Source organism: Pteronotus mesoamericanus, unplaced genomic scaffold (assembly GCF_021234165.1).
Source record: "Pteronotus mesoamericanus isolate MK-2021 breed Mesoamerican mustached bat unplaced genomic scaffold, CSHL_Meso_final contig_947, whole genome shotgun sequence".
Taxonomy (NCBI): Eukaryota; Metazoa; Chordata; class Mammalia; order Chiroptera; family Mormoopidae; genus Pteronotus; species Pteronotus mesoamericanus.
In genome coordinates this window covers 352,990-368,042 of record NW_026555287.1, presented here as the reverse complement: position 1 = coordinate 368,042, position 15,053 = coordinate 352,990, and the positions used below count along the sequence as shown (strand labels likewise).

General features: G+C 52.1%; 2 protein-coding genes and 1 pseudogene across 2 annotated transcripts; all 3 read left to right on the top strand.

Annotated features, from left to right (window-relative positions):
* The first annotated feature begins 1,759 nt into the window (after positions 1-1,759).
* On the top strand, positions 1,760-1,988 carry LOC129081252 (cytochrome c oxidase subunit NDUFA4-like; annotated as a pseudogene).
* An 856-nt stretch (positions 1,989-2,844) lies between these two features.
* Positions 2,845-6,086, top strand: NME4 (NME/NM23 nucleoside diphosphate kinase 4). Its single transcript, XM_054586734.1, has 5 exons — positions 2,845-2,979; positions 4,590-4,723; positions 5,000-5,101; positions 5,202-5,314; positions 5,732-6,086. The coding sequence occupies exons 1-5, from the start codon at positions 2,889-2,891 to the stop codon at positions 5,853-5,855; spliced, it is 564 nt and encodes a 187-aa protein (XP_054442709.1). The 5' UTR covers positions 2,845-2,888; the 3' UTR covers positions 5,856-6,086.
* A 1,647-nt stretch (positions 6,087-7,733) lies between these two features.
* On the top strand, positions 7,734-14,009 carry DECR2 (2,4-dienoyl-CoA reductase 2). Its single transcript, XM_054586733.1, has 9 exons — positions 7,734-7,948; positions 8,465-8,533; positions 9,749-9,800; positions 10,585-10,720; positions 10,988-11,112; positions 11,188-11,281; positions 11,475-11,579; positions 12,083-12,291; positions 13,389-14,009. Exons 1-8 carry the CDS (start codon positions 7,869-7,871, stop codon positions 12,289-12,291), a joined length of 870 nt encoding a protein of 289 aa, XP_054442708.1. The 5' UTR covers positions 7,734-7,868; the 3' UTR covers positions 13,389-14,009.
* Positions 14,010-15,053: the final 1,044 nt, after the last annotated feature.

The following is a 15,053-nucleotide window of genomic DNA, read 5'->3' as shown; positions in this document are numbered from 1 at the left end:
GATGCAGAAGCCACTTTCCCTCTTTGTCCCAGTGCCCCAGTATCTCAGCATAAACTAGACCAGGGTTCTCCAACATTTAGATTTCATAGAAATAGCTTTTCCAAAAGTTTTGTGAACAATGAGGGGTTTCTGAATCTTTATTTTACCAAAACAAAGTTTTTCTTAGGCCCAGCCAAGATCTATTATTATCATATCGTAAAGAAAGATAATTTTCAGTGGTCTCAGAACTGTTTGTGTCAACTGATCATTTAAGTTTAATTGCCAAAGACCAGTTAATGATTATAATGCACAGTAAAATCTTTAGAAGGAAAAGAGAATATTTTGTGGACCTTTTTTTTTTTTGTATGTGGCAGTTTTAAAAATTACTACCTTTTTTTATAAGGTTCTTTTAAAGATTTCATTTATTTATTTTTAGAGAGGGGTAGGGAAAGAGGGAAACATCAACGTGTGGTTGCCTCTTGAGCGCCCCCTACTGGGGAACTGGCCTAACCACCCAGGCATGTGCCCTGGCTGGGAACTGAACCAATGACACTTTGGTTCACAGGCTGGCACTCAATCCACTGAGCCAAACAAGCCAGGGCTAAAATCAGTACTTTTTAATGGAAACTACTTGACCACAAATCTGTCACAGAATTTTGAGACCCATTAAAACAAAGTTTAATGATGGGAAAAAAAGTCATTTTCCAACCAAAAGTAGGAAATACATACTCTTAGAATTATGCTTAAATGAAGGTTAGCTTACTTTTGTTTTTTGAAGTTCAGCATGTAGTTTTTATTTATCCCCATTTGATCTGGACAAATGAATGTTTCCTGTCCTGGACATTGGGCACTTGTGAACCAGAAGATGAAGGGCACAGATGGTGCCCTCAGGGCTCTTGGCCTACACTGAACCAGGAATAAGGTCCAGCCACATTAGGCAATGGTGACCAGAGCAAATTCCTGGTCCCCTTCCAAGGGGTAATGGCAGAGAGTGACAGGCGTAGAAGATGTTTGCCAGAGCAGGAGGCCTCGAGAGTTATGCTCTGATTAGACGGCTCCCTTGGGTACCCCTTCCCAGTTGACCTGGGCCAGCAGGTGAGGGTGAGGCTACCTGGAGCCCCTCTTCCTAGAGAAAGCAGCTCACCCTTCCTGGCTTCTCCCTGCAATGACCTGAAAAGGGGTGAAAAGAGGTCTAACATGTCTAAAATTAAGAGTCCAAAGAGGACAGGAAAGAGAGGAGGCAGGAAAAATGTGTGAAGAAATAATAGCCAAATAGTCTCAAATTTGGTGAAAGACATTAATTTAAAGACTCAAATAGCTCAGTGAAGCCTAAGAAGAATCAGTACAAAGAACACATGCAGACATATCATAGCCACCTACTGAAAACCAAGCTTGAAAAGATTAAAAGCAGCCAGAGAAAAATGATATTCAAGGGAACAACAATTTTTATGACTTATGACTTCTCATCAGAAACCATAGAGGTCAGAAGACAGCAGAATGTTATCTTTAAAGTGCTGGAATAAAGAAAAAACTCCTGTCAATCCACAAGTCTATATCTAGCAGAAAACCTCCTTTAAGAATGAAGACAGCCCTGGCCAGGTAGCTTAGTTGGTTAGAGCCTCATCCTGATACACCAAGGTTGTGGGTTCAATCCTGGGTCAGGGGACATACAAAAATCAACAAATGAGGGCATAAAGAAGTAGAACAACAAGCACTGACTAACCTGCTCCTGGGCCCTGCAGTTTTCTTTTTCTCTGCTTTTGGGCCCTCTACCACAGCCATGCTCAGTCAGATCATCAGTCAGGCGGAGAGGCATCCAAGCTTGATCCCCCTCTTTGTATTTATTGCAGCTGGAGGTACTGGAGCAGTGCTGTATGTCATGAGCCTGACATTGTTCAATCCAGATGTCTGTTGGGACAAAAAGAATAACCCAGAACTCTGAGCAATGTAAATTCTACTCAGTGAATGTAGATTACAGCAAACTGAAAAAAGAAGGTCCAGACTTCTAAATGAAATGTTTCACTATAAAGCTGCTTAGAATGAAGGAAGGTCTTCCAGAAGCCATCCACACAATTTTCCACTTAACCAGAAAATACTTCCCCTCCAAATGCACAAAATTATATTGGTGTGTTCTGTTGGGGTTTACGCTGGCTAATAAATGTCTGAAACTTGGGGGGGGAAAAAGTGGAACAACAAATGGATGTTTCTAACGTTTTTCTCACTTTCTCTCTCCCCCCTGCCTCTCTCTCTAAAATATGAATTAAAAAAAAATTGAAGAATGAAAACATTTTTAGATAAAAACCAAGTGGGTGTTGCCAGCTAATCTGTATGACAAAAAGTGCAAACAAGATAGATCTTATATTGTCTTAACAAAGAGACACACAATAATAATAATAAAGACGGTAGGAGAAAACTTTGGAGATGATGAATATGCTTGTGGCACATATTGTGATGGTTTTACAGTTACATACTTATCTCCAAACTCACCATGTCATACACATTAAATATATATAGCTTTTTTTTTTTGTCAATATTGAATGACTCATTGGTATGAAGATGACTATAATCCATGCTGTGTTCATATTATGTCTATTTTTTTCTTCTGCTTTTAACAGAAGTTGACATACTTTTCCGTGAATCCTGCACGGGGAGAACAGTGGGGGGTGGGGCCGCAGACGGTGGGGTTGGAGGTGGGGTCGGGCAGGGGAAGGGGCGAGGGTAAATGGGGAGGAGACTTCCCTCCGTCTGCCCATCCTCCCCTTCCTCCCTTCTCTCCTCCATCTCGCTTTCCGCCCCTCCACTCTTTCTTCCCCCATTCCTCTGCCCCTCCTCTCTTTCTTCCCTCCCTCGAAGCTTTTTAATCCTGCTCGGTCCTCCAGCGTTCAGGCAGCGCCCGCGGGCCGGGCGCCATGACTGGCCTCTTAGGGCGCCTAGCGCTGCGGAGGCTGTTGTGCGGTCTGCGGGCCCCGGTCTCCAGTTTGCTAGTGCGCCCCAACTCTGGTGAGTCGGAGGAGGGGGCCAGTGGGAGGTGCTTCCCACCCTTGGTTGGCACTTGGGCAGCTGGGCGGGGGTGGGGGGGCGGCGGTTCGCAGGAGCCCCGCAGCATAGTCCGCTTGACTCGCTGGGAAGCCTTGGGGAGCTGCAGGTCGGGGAGCGGCGCGCTGCGCTCGCTCTCCTCCGTCACCTGTCCGTGGCTGGGGTCCACACATCTCACTCTTGCCCTTCACCTTTCATTGCCCTCCAGCCCCGCAAGCCCCCTCGGGTTTGCCTCGGGGCAGAGGAACCGGGAGCTGAAGGAAGCCAGAGGCCTGGTGGCCACATTGGGTGATAAGTAGGGTCCCTGCTGACTTGGGGCTCCTGAGAGGGAAGTCAGTTTTCAGCAAATGAAAACCCCTCCCACAGAACCACTGTCTTTGGGGCGTTTTCTCCAGGCCCTAAGTCCTGGCCCGAACCTAATTGGGGCCCTGGAGCCCCTATCTGTAAGGAGCCCTCCACCCTAGCCAGGAGCCAGATGTCATGGTGTTCCTAATGCTGGGAAGAGTGAATTGGCATTTTGCAAGGCCAGGCTAGACAGGGGTCCCCTAGGCACTGGGTTGCGGGGATCAAACAAGCCAGGGGGGATTCCCCCAGTGGCCCTCATTCAGCCCTGAAAGGATGTGGTGGTCACCCACAGCACAGGTTTTGGTTAATTTTCATCCTGAGGATGACAAATGGCAGCTGCAGATGTTCCCAGAGATGCTGTCTAGCCTCAGCCCTACTCTCCTTTCTCTACCAGTTCTGTCTTTGAAGGACTTTGCAGGACACTCAGGGTCTGGGCTCTTCTCAATTTGACCCTGGATTCCAAGCTGAGGGTTTGTGTAACTCTAGAAGTGGCCTGGGGCTGTTGGAGGGCGATGTAGCCTCTGGTCTCCTTGGCTATGTTGGGGCAGTACTCAGTGCTCTCTCCTTGGGTCTGGAAGCTGCCTGCCTTGAAATCCCACAGCAGTATAGAGTTCCTGCCTGGCCAGTAGGTATAAGAAGAGAAGCCCTTCAGATTCCCTTACCTGTAGACAGGAACCCCTTTACCTTCCTTTTCAATCCCCGGGTCCCTTTGGTCCTGGTGTCCTTGGCTTACCTGGTAGGGGGAGGGGGTATATTACACTTCTCCCCTGATATTGCTTCCCATTAGACCCAGAAGACAGGCTCTGGGTTCCTGGTGGTGTGGCAGGTAGAGATTCAGACAGTGTCTGTGCCATCACCCCCAAGGACAGGAGTCAAAAGTGAAGCCAAGAATTGTGCTTTCTTTCCATTGTGGCATCTCTGTGCCTTCCTGAGCCTCTCCTGCCTGCTCAGAAGACATCTCCATCATGGGCAGCTTCTGCTAGTGCCTGGGAGGAGCCATGGCCCCTCAGACAGGTTGGAAGCCCCCAGGAATCCAGTTCCCCAGTCGTCCCTGACAAGCAGCACCATACTGGGCAGCTCAGGCTGTGGCCACCTCACTTCTCCCCTCCAGAGCTGCTCTGGTGAAGGCAGACACTGAAGCCCAGATGACATCTGGGTCCTGGCAGGGGAACACAGGTCGGGAGATGTGAAAGGGTGAGGCAGCATCCCTGACCCCTCCTCTTCTAAAGGAGGGCCCTCCTGGACCCGGGAGCGGACCCTGGTGGCCGTGAAGCCAGATGGGGTGCAGCGGCGGCTTGTTGGGGATGTGATCCGGCGTTTTGAGAGGAGGGGCTTCAAGCTGGTGGGGATGAAGATGCTTCAGGTAACAGGACTTTTGGCCTGTGGGTGTCCCTCAGGGCACTAAGGGTAGGGCTTCTCACAGAGCTCTGGACCTGAGCCCTTCGTGTCTTAGCCCTGCTTCAGGAGGAGTGTCCTGTTGTTAGAAGTAGAAAGGGAGGGATGGAGAAGTGGTATCTGTCCTGTACTGCTGTTTGGTGTACCAGCCCATGTAGGTGTTATCTGTAAAGCCATTACCCCTGTGCCCAGTGGGGTTGCCTCTCCAGGCGCTGCTTTCATTCTTTCCCCCAATGCTATCCAGGCACCAGAGAGCATCCTTGCTGAGCATTATCACGACCTTCGAAGGAAGCCCTTCTACCCAGCCCTCATCAGCTACATGAGCTCCGGCCCCGTCGTGGCCATGGTATGGCCTAGTGGAAGGGGTAGAAGACCCTGGACTGAGCCCAGAGCTGCTGAGCCCTTGGTGACCTCCACTATTCCCAACCTTTATCTCTGCGCCGCAGGTCTGGGAAGGCCCCAATGTGGTCTGCACCTCAAGGGCCATGATAGGACACACTGACTCAGCTGAGGCTGCCCCCGGCACCATTCGCGGAGACTTCAGCTTCCACATTAGCAGGTACAGGGGCCCTGACACATTTAGCCACAAGCTTGTTGTCTTGCTGGATGAAAGTAAATTCAAGAGACTTTTGGTGGTGGGACATCAACCTATTTGCTAGTTTCAGGGAGATAAAGCATTCTCTGTGTGTTGTGTAAGTACTTTGCCATCACTGTCTATTATCTGACTCTGTAGCTTGCCAGATATGCCAAGGGAGGACTGGTGGGAAAATGAGAATCCCAGTAACAGTCTGGGCTGGTCCATGAGGTTGTGGGTAATAGGCCAAGGTCAGGCTGCAACCTAGTTTCCTAGCTCTCCTCTGCATAATCATCCGGCTTAGTCCTCTGGATAGTAAGGAATCAGCAGACCCATTCCCAGGACCCCCAAGGTGCATGCTGAAGCCTATACCTTACCTCTGCTACCTATCACCTGACACAGGAACATCATCCATGCCAGCAACTCGGTGGAGGAGGCCCAGAGGGAGATCCAGCTGTGGTTCCAGAGCAATGAGCTGGTGGACTGGGCAGATGAAGGCCATTGCAGCAGCCTCTACCCAGCCTGAGCCTCAGAATGCCCTCTGCTGCCCCAGCATCCACTCAGGACCAACTACCTCTGTCCACAAGGACTTGAGCCCAGAGCCTACCCCTGTGTTCTGCCCACCAGTCCCAGACCACTTCCCTATTCACCTTCAGCCCCAGCACAGATCAGCTGAGCCAACTTTATGTGCCTTTTGTATTCTAAGCCAGCAAGAGATTAGATCAAATCCTTTCCATGCCAAAATGCCAGACCACTTTTGGGGTGTCTCCAAAAATGGGTAGTGTAACCTACCCCCGCAAAGGGGAGACATTAAAATTCATTGTGCTGTGCATGGAGGTGGAGTGCTTATTAAGGCTAAGTATGAATGAGGCCTTTATGCAAAGCTGTAAGAGGTTTGAGAGTAGAGATGAAGCTTAGCATCTCATAAACCAGTAGGGGATCAATAACTTGAATGTATGACTTTGGCAGAGGTCCAGAGACCTCCAACCTGAAATTTAGGGGAATCCAACTTGGGCCCTGAAGCTGGTGCTGTCCCAGCCCCCACCTGGTCTGATTCTGCTGGGGGAGCCGCCTGTCTTGGGCAGGACTAGAGGGTGGCAGGAAGGAGTGGCTGGGGAGGTGGAGGCTGAGGGACACTCTTAGGGCGAAAAGCCTGCTAACCATGGCTTCCTTCCCTCTTCATGTCTTCCTGTTGCTGCCTGGTGTCCACATTTTTTCTTGACACCATATCTCACCCCTCACTCCTGGTCCCCAGGTGTCCCTACTTGTGAAGGTACTGGATACTGCACATCATTACACCTGCTGAGACTGTCTTGGTCCCCATTTTATTTTTCTTTTGTCTCCTTGATGAGGGATGCCCTGGTCCTTGCCCTGACATTTGTTGCTCTCTAAATGGGTCATTTTGGGAAATGGCACTGGGGCTGGACAAGTGAGGCAAATGGCTTTCGTTTTCCGTGGCTTTTCTGTGCTGGAGTCTCCTTACCCGCTTCTGGTATTTATATAACGGAAGGGCGGTGTCTGGGAGGTGAGGGCGTTTACACGGTGAGCACCTTCCACAGCACCACCCACAACCAGGTGTTTTATTTTTAAAGGTTTCATTTATTTATTTTTGGAGAGACGGGGAAGGGAAGGAAACATTGATCAGTTGCCTCTTGCACGTCTCCAATGGGGGGCCACAATCCGGGCATGATCCCTGACTGCGAAATAAACCGCCGACCCCTCGGTTCGTAGGCCGGCACTGAGTCTACTAAGCCACACCAGCCAGGGCCTGTTGTTTGTTTATTTGTTTGTTTAAATTTAATTCCTTTAGAGAGAGGAGAAGGGAGGTAGAAAGGGAGAGAAACAGCTATAGGCTTTCTCCGCATGCGCCCTGACCAGAATTCCAACCAGCGACATTTTGGTTTGCCTGACGCTGCCCAATCAACTGAGCCACACCTGTCAGGGCATCAGGTGTTTTAAATGCAATGCTGAGCCTGCGGCGGTGTGGAAAGCCTAGGGGCTCTGGTGGCCGCCGCTAGCCTGACCTTCACCCGGGAACCGAGTGTCCGCTGTGGACTGTGTCCAGCTGGCTCCAACCACGGCACCGACACCCAATCTCGAGGGAAGGACTTAGTCTTGTGGACAGCTTCGAAGACTGCTCACCTGGCAGCCATGGAAATCCGCCTGCAGAACTGCGCTTGCGCCCGCCGCTCCTCTGCGTTAGACCAGCCAGCCCCCAGTCTCCGCAAGCATTGCGGCCGCAGTGGGCGGAACATCCTGGAAGTAGCTGGGAGGCAGCTGTGGGTGGGGCTAGCGGGGTGGTCGGGCTGGGAGTCCAGAGAAGGGCGAGGAGGCAGCAGTGGGTGGGGCGTCCTGGGAGGAGCTAGGGCCTCTGTGGGAGGGGTGGTGGCGAATGGGGAGGTCCTCCGTAAATTTTGGGCCCAGTGGGTGCCCAGAGGTGACCTTACGGGAGCGCCGCTTGCCTGGGTGGTGGAGGCTGGTTCTCTGATCCGAAGCAGGCTTTTGCTGTTCTCGCTGCCGCGGGTCTGTATCGAGCGCCATGACCCAGGTGCCGCCCGATGTCGATGAGGACGACTGTCTCCCTGAGTACCGCCACCTCTTTTGCCCCGACCTGCTCCGGTGAGGGCCGAATCCGGGCCTGCCTTCGGGGCGTCTCGGGGAGCGGTGTCAGGAACTGGGGGTGCAGGAGAGCAGGGCCGGGGACTGGAGGTGCCGGGGGAATGGGACCCGGGTTCGGTGTTTACAAGTATTCCTGCATTTTGATCTTTGCCCTGTTGAGAGCACGTTGTTTGTCTTGGCCAGTGCTGGTTAATTCCTAACGGTTTTTTGGGAGGGTGGAAGTGAGGGGCAGGCAGAGCAAAGCTTGTAGGTTTTTAAAACATTATTCGCCTAATTGACAACTTTATGAGCAGAGAATTTTAGTCTGAAATTTGATTTCCCAGACCCAGAAAGCCTAAGAATGCAGGCTTCAAGTGTTTCATTTTCCTACAAAAATCATTCACATTTCTTGTCAACAGTCTAAATTTGATAGAACTGCCCAGTTCCTAGGGTCAAAGTCCTTCCAGAGCCGCAGACTTTCCCCACTCCTCAGTTAACAGGGATATCTTTAAAGAGCCTTTTGTTTTCTTCCCGCAGGGATAAAGTAGCCTTCATCACAGGTGGTGGCTCTGGAATAGGGTTCCGGATTGCGGAGATTTTTATGCGGTGAGCACTGCTCTGTTTGCTCTGTGCCCATCATCTCACCCTACCCCCAAGACTGACTCTCACACCTCCCCGCTGATCTTGGGATTCCTGGCCAAGAAGCTGGTGGGTGTGGAACCCCTCTAGACAATGAGACGTAGGAGAGCACCTGAAAGGGGTCTAGTGCTGCCCTAGGCAAGGCAGGACTCCAGGACCCTCTCCTACAGGTTAGTGGAGACTGTGTGGCTCTGGTCTCAGTACCCTCATTTATACAAAAGAGAGGGGGGTTCAACAGGTTGAAGTAGTTCTATTGCAGAGCCCCCGGGGCTCTTAGCCGGGAACTTAGTTCCCTGGGAACTTAGCCAGGTTCATGGCTAAGAACCTGTTGGACCAGAGCACAGAGTCCTTTGAGACACAAGTTCTGTGGCCTCAGGCCCAGGTCAGCAACTTGTCACTTCAACCCCAGAGAGGCCCAGAGTTAGGCCGGAGTTGGGGGAAAGAAAACCTGTTGTTATTTTAGGGACCCTCCCCAGTTTCTCCTGGATCCCTACCTTTCATACCAGAGAAGTGAGTCCCACTGGACAAGATTTTGGGATTCATTCTTTCAGGATGAATTTGTTTTCCGATCTAGTGGCTTTCGGCATGTTGCTTCTCTAAACAGAGCATGACTAGCTGATCAGGGTCATTTTGAGGAGTAGGTAGAACTTGTTCAGCAGATGATAGCTGCTATTGTTACCACTACCACTGTGAGGCTTGATTTGTCAGGAGGTGAGGCAGGGCAGGTGCCCCCGGCATCAGAATGGGCTCTCTGTCCTGTCTAACATCAAAGAGAGAGGACAGGGGCTTGTGTGGCTGTGCTGGTGGACCCAGCAGGCCCCATGCAGATGCCTGGGCCCTCATCTGATGCTCACAGCTGCTTCGGTGCTATGCACATGGTGTTTGGGGCAGGGCCTACACCACTTTGGGTCAGGCCCCTTATCCCAGTACCAGAGAGGCCAGCTCACAAACCCTGAGGGTGTGACTGATGGCGCTCACCTGAAGTCCCACCATAGTGGCTCAGCCCTGCTTAGATCCCTGTGTCCTCTGCCAGCTGTACCTTCAGTTCTGGGCTGGTTCTTCAGCCTGAGAGGCCCTTGGGGGAAGGGAGCTCTGCTTAGAGCTCTGGGCAGGAGCCCACATGGGTGTGTCCCTTGTACCTTGCCACCTTGCCACACTCACTCCTGCCCTCTGGCTTTGCAGGCACGGCTGCCACACAGTCATCGCCAGCAGAAGCCTTCCGAGATTGTTGATGGTGAGGGGGTCTCTCCTGTGCCCACCCCATCTATGAGTGGCTGTGGAGAACCAGAGCCAGGGCCTGGAAGGTTCTGAGGCCCAAATGATGTTGACACCAAAATCTGCTCCTCTTCCAAATCTTGAGCTTCAGTGGAAATTGCCTCCCAGGGACACCCCTGGGTTTTTTAAAAAACTAAATATTGTTTCCTGTGAAGGACCCTCATGTTGAGTGGTCCTGCCACCAAGAGCGATCTCTGAGTTCACCTGGGTTATAGTAGTGGTACAAGTGTTCCACACACCCAGGAGGAGAGTCTCACCAATGCCACAGCGGGTCTCTGGGCAGGGAATAGATTGGCCTGGAAAGTGATGTGGAGGGAGGGAACTAGGGTAGGTAGCAGAGAAGAGAGTGTTGAATGTCTTAGAAATGTCCACTGGGGTGGTGGACCCAGGGAATTGCTGCACACTACCTGCATCTCCCAAGATTGGAATCCAGCAATAAACCCTCGCTTCTCAGCAGAACCTGGACACATACTCTTTGGATTTTTTTTTTTTTTTTTCCAAGAGAGAGGTAGGGAGAGAGAGACCATCAATTTGTTTTTCTGCTTACTTATGCATTTATTGGCTGCTTCTTGTATGTGCCCTGACCAGAGATCAAACCTGCAAACTTGGTGTATCAGGACGATGCTCTAACCAACTAAGCTGCCCAGCCAGGGCCCTCCTCAGATTCTGAAGAGTTGTTCCCTCCAGGCCAAGGCTACTTGGCCACCGCCCACCTCTCCTCTCTCTTCCTGTCTGGCTTCTAGACTGCCAAAAAGCTGTCTGCTGCCACTGGCCAGCGGTGTCTCCCTTTATCTCTGGATGTTCGATCTCCCCCAGCCATCATGACTGCTGTGGACCAGGCGCTGAAGGAGTTTGGGAAAATTGACATTCTCATAAACTGTGAGTCACTTTGAGCAAGGACAGGGGTTTTCTGATGAGTCAGGAATACCAGACCTTCCTACTTGGAAATCCCAGAACTTCTGTCCTAGGCTCCAGGCCACTGCCTTGGCCCAACTCTGCCCCTTCCAAGTCACTGTAGTGTGAACTCAGCTGAATCAGAGTCAGAGCACTCTCAAGCCTTCTTCCCTGTCTACCGTGGACCACCCTGAAGTCTGTATGCTCTAACTGCCCAGAGCTCTAGCACCATCCACTTCTTCTATCCTGCAGGTGCGGCTGGTAACTTCCCTTGCCCAGCCAGTGCATTGTCCTTCAATGCCTTCAAGACCGTGATGGACATCGACACCTTGGGTACATTCAATGTGTCTCAGGTGCTCTACAAGAAGTTTTTCCGGGTGAGTATTCCCTTGGCTGGGGACTCCCTTCTGGTGTTCTGCTCACTGACACCCCAATAATGCCATGTGTTGCAGGATCATGGAGGAGTAATTGTGAACATCACAGCTACCCTGGGTACCCGAGGGCAGGTGCTCCAAGTGCATGCAGGCTCTGCCAAGGCGGCCGTGGGTACGGCACCCCATCTGGTCTGTTCTCCTGGGTTCCTTAGGGCTCTTCTCCAGCTTGTCCCTGGAGGCCAGCAGTGGCCGCATGGGCAGTGGAGAGGACCAGCCCTGCACCTGAGTCTCCACTTCCACCTAGGCTGCTGCAGAAAGCGGAGCAACCCTGCATTGTCCCTCATGTCTGTCTTCCTCCCTTGCAGATGCAATGACGCGGCATTTGGCTGTGGAGTGGGGTCCCCAGAACATCCGAGTCAACAGCCTTGCCCCCGGCCTTATCAGTGGCACAGAGGGGTTCCGGCGGCTAGGTAAGGCTCTCAGGGAGCGCAGGCCCCTTGGGATGCTCCCCTAGGCACAGGCCGCACAGTGCCTCCATGGGCTCCCCTCCCACATAACTGGGGCAAGTCTGGGACAAGTGCCTGGTCTTCATGGCTCCCTGGGGCTGGTAAAGAGTTTGTCCTCAAGTCAGGAGAGGGCCATTTGTGGTTAGCACATAGCTGCAGTGGACCAATGATCGGCCATACTTGGGCAGCTGTTCCCTTGAGGCAGAGGCCACAGGACTGCTGGCCTTGATGTATGAGTCAGTCACAAAGTGGGGCACCCAGTGAAGCTTCCAGAGCCTTGGCAAGGTGTACATCGAAAAGCCCTGTGCTGATTCTGTGCCAGTGTTACTCAGTACCTGGCCTGTTCTGTTCCTCCAGGATGATGCTAACAATGCCCACGACATTCTCACATGTGGTTTAGGGAAAGCTGGGCAGGGGAGGGTGGAGGGCCCTGGGGTCCTGAGACTCATGAGGGCTGACCCTCCCAGGTGGCTCCCAAACCAGCAAGTTCCTGGCCAGCCCCCTGCAGAGGCTGGGGAACAAGACAGAGATCGCCCACAGTGTGCTCTACCTGGCCAGCCCTTTGGCATCGTACGTGACAGGGGCCCTGCTGGTGGTTGATGGCGGAATGTGGCTGACCCTCCCTAATGACATCAAGTTGCTGGCGGATTTTGCATCCTTCTCTGCTAAGCTCTAGGTGATGTGCCACTCACACCTTCTGGAGGGGTCACTTGTGTCCCTGGCACCCTTCCCAAAACCCCCACCTGGTGGGCTGATGGTAGCTATCTGGGCCCTGATTCATTTCCCCTCAATTCCTTGGGCATATTTCTAGACGTGTTCTTCAGCACTTTTGGGCTTCCATTACCTCAACAGACCAGGTCATGTATTGGGCAAGGCTGGGGAGGGGTCTGCTTGGGTGGTGCTGGTAGTGATCCCGGCCCAATAGAGCTGCATTCCGAACCTCAGGGATGCCCGCAAACCAGGATGGGCACTATTTGCTTGTAGCAGACAGGACCCTCTTTCTCTTTGGGAGCTCCCCTGGGTGACCCTCTCTGGAGGTCTGAGGGCTGGCTGAGTCCATGGGAATGGGGAGGGTGCCATTGTTCACTGCCTTTCCTTCCTCCCCTCCAATCTCAGTGGTGTAGCTGCTACATGAGGCCCCCTCGTCCTGGTTCTCTGAGCAACAGCTTCCTCTGAGGAAGGCTGAGGGCCTGCCCATGCCTCTGAACCCTTCTGCCCTCCAAACTTCCTGGGTCCCCAACACAGGGTAGTGGTGGAATGCTTTAGGACTTTGGCTGTCTCCTGTCCCATCTGAGGAGGCATGGTATGGTGAAGAGACACCCCAGAAGTTGACAGTTCAGTCACACTGTGAGGCCAAGTTTGGAGCAGCTTTCTGCAATGATTCCCCCTGCCCCTGCCATCCTCCCTGGAGACGAGTTTGTGGGCACAGGTGATGCTGAGAAGCCCATCTTCTGAGGCCCTCTGGTTTGGTTGCCATCAGGCACATTTTGACTCCCTGAGCAACCAGGCAGCTGGGGGGCGGGGGAGGGTGCCTGGGCTGGTAAACCAGTCACTGGGGTGAGGAGCACTCACCTAGCGGAGCTCTGGAAGAAGGTAGGAGGGACTGCTGGTGTCTGCCCCCGAGGGGGGACACAGGCTTGGCTGGCCACTACCCTCTCCCAGCCATTTGTGGGTGCTGCCCAGGTGGCAGATACAGCCCCCTAGGCTATGTAGGAGACGGACCCTGGTGCTTTTCAGTCCTCTGACCTTGGTGTCTGCTGGCATTTCTAACAGGCGCCTGACAGCTGAGGCAGAGAAGGCATTCTGAAGGGAAGGCTGGCCTGCAGCCCACTCTCGGATTCCTGGGACCTGCCTCTCACCCAGCTAAGAGCTCCAAACCAACCACCCCAGCAGAGCAGCTGAAGCAAAGACTGACTCCTCCTCTGGGAGGTGTGCTATGTTCACCTTCCCTTCCCATGGCCCCATCTCCTGTGCATGGGTGGGCGTGACCAAGCAATGAGGCGAGCCTGCTTACCTAACCACACCACACATTTCTGCCGGGGGTGGTCGGCATTCCAGAGCTCCCTTGAGAGAGGGTACAGACTGGATGCTGGAGTATGCCCCTCACCCCCTGATCTAGGGTTGGGGGCTATCTCACTTGCCTGCTCTGCCTAGTCCCGGCCTGCATCCATTGGGTTCCCCAAGGTTTGAGGCCCTCAAAACTGTACGTCAGCCCTCTGGCTGGGCACACACAGTTCCTTCCCGCTTTGTTGGTACCACCCATTTGTATAAGCACAGGTCCTAGAGCTCTGCTGGAAAATGCATTTCCTTCAAAAATATATCTACTGTAAAAACGTCTATTCATTGGAATTCGCAAAAGCTTTTAGAAGGAAGATACTTGGAAAAAAATAATAATTGGTGATCTCATCATTTAGAGGTAACGCGTATGTTTCTTTGCTTTTTCCTGTGGAGAGTTCAGAAAAAATGCTTCCTACCTAATGCTTGAAATCCCTTCCTGTACTCAGGCATGTGGGTCCTACTCTGAGGCAAGGAGAGGCTGTCTGCTCTCCTGGTGATAGGAGGCCTTAACCCTGCGAGGTCCTTGTTCTCAGTAAGTTCCCACTGCCATTCAAGTGCTGAGCATGAGCCCTCTGCCCCAGATGACCATGTTCACTTGTCCCTTGTTCAAGTCCCTTCATTCGATGAAGAGACCGCCTCCCCACAGGTGCAAAGGGAGTGGCCAGGAAACCCCAGGACCATCCCAGCTGGGAGACCATCTGGCAGAGGGAGCAAAGGTGCTCTTTGTCATCAAGGGGAACAGAGTGTGGTAGCATCAAGTTCACCAGCAAGGCAGAATGGGTTCTTAGGATATTTCTTGGGGGACAAGACAAAACAGTAAAAGCAGTTACTAGGGACACCTGGCCAGTGAGAGGCAGAGGCAGCCTGAATCCCCTTTCCATATACCAGAGAGCTTGGGCCTGCTGTCCTCTAAGGCGCAGGCCCTGGGGGATGGCCTCATGGGGGTGGGGATACCACCGTCAAAGAGCAGGCCCTGCCCCTTTTGAAAGTTGGGATACGTAGTTGAGGTACAGGTTTCAGGGATAAGCCTTTAATTTTTATTTCTTTAAATTATATTTCATTGTTTATCCTATTACAGTTGTCCCAGATTTTCCCCCTTTGCCCCCCTCCACTCAGCCTCCCCCACTCTCTCAGGCAATCCCCACACTGTTGTCCGTGTCCATGGGTCATGCATATATAGTCTTTGGCTACTCTATGCCTTACACTGTACTTTACACCTGCATGTTTATTCTGTAAATACCAATCTGTACTTCTTAATCCTTTCATCTTTTTTGCCCATCCACCTGACCCCCCTCCCATCTGGCAACCATCTATGATTCTGTTTCTGTTCCTGCTTGTTTGTTTACTTTGTGTTTTAGAATCAATTGTTGATAGGTATGT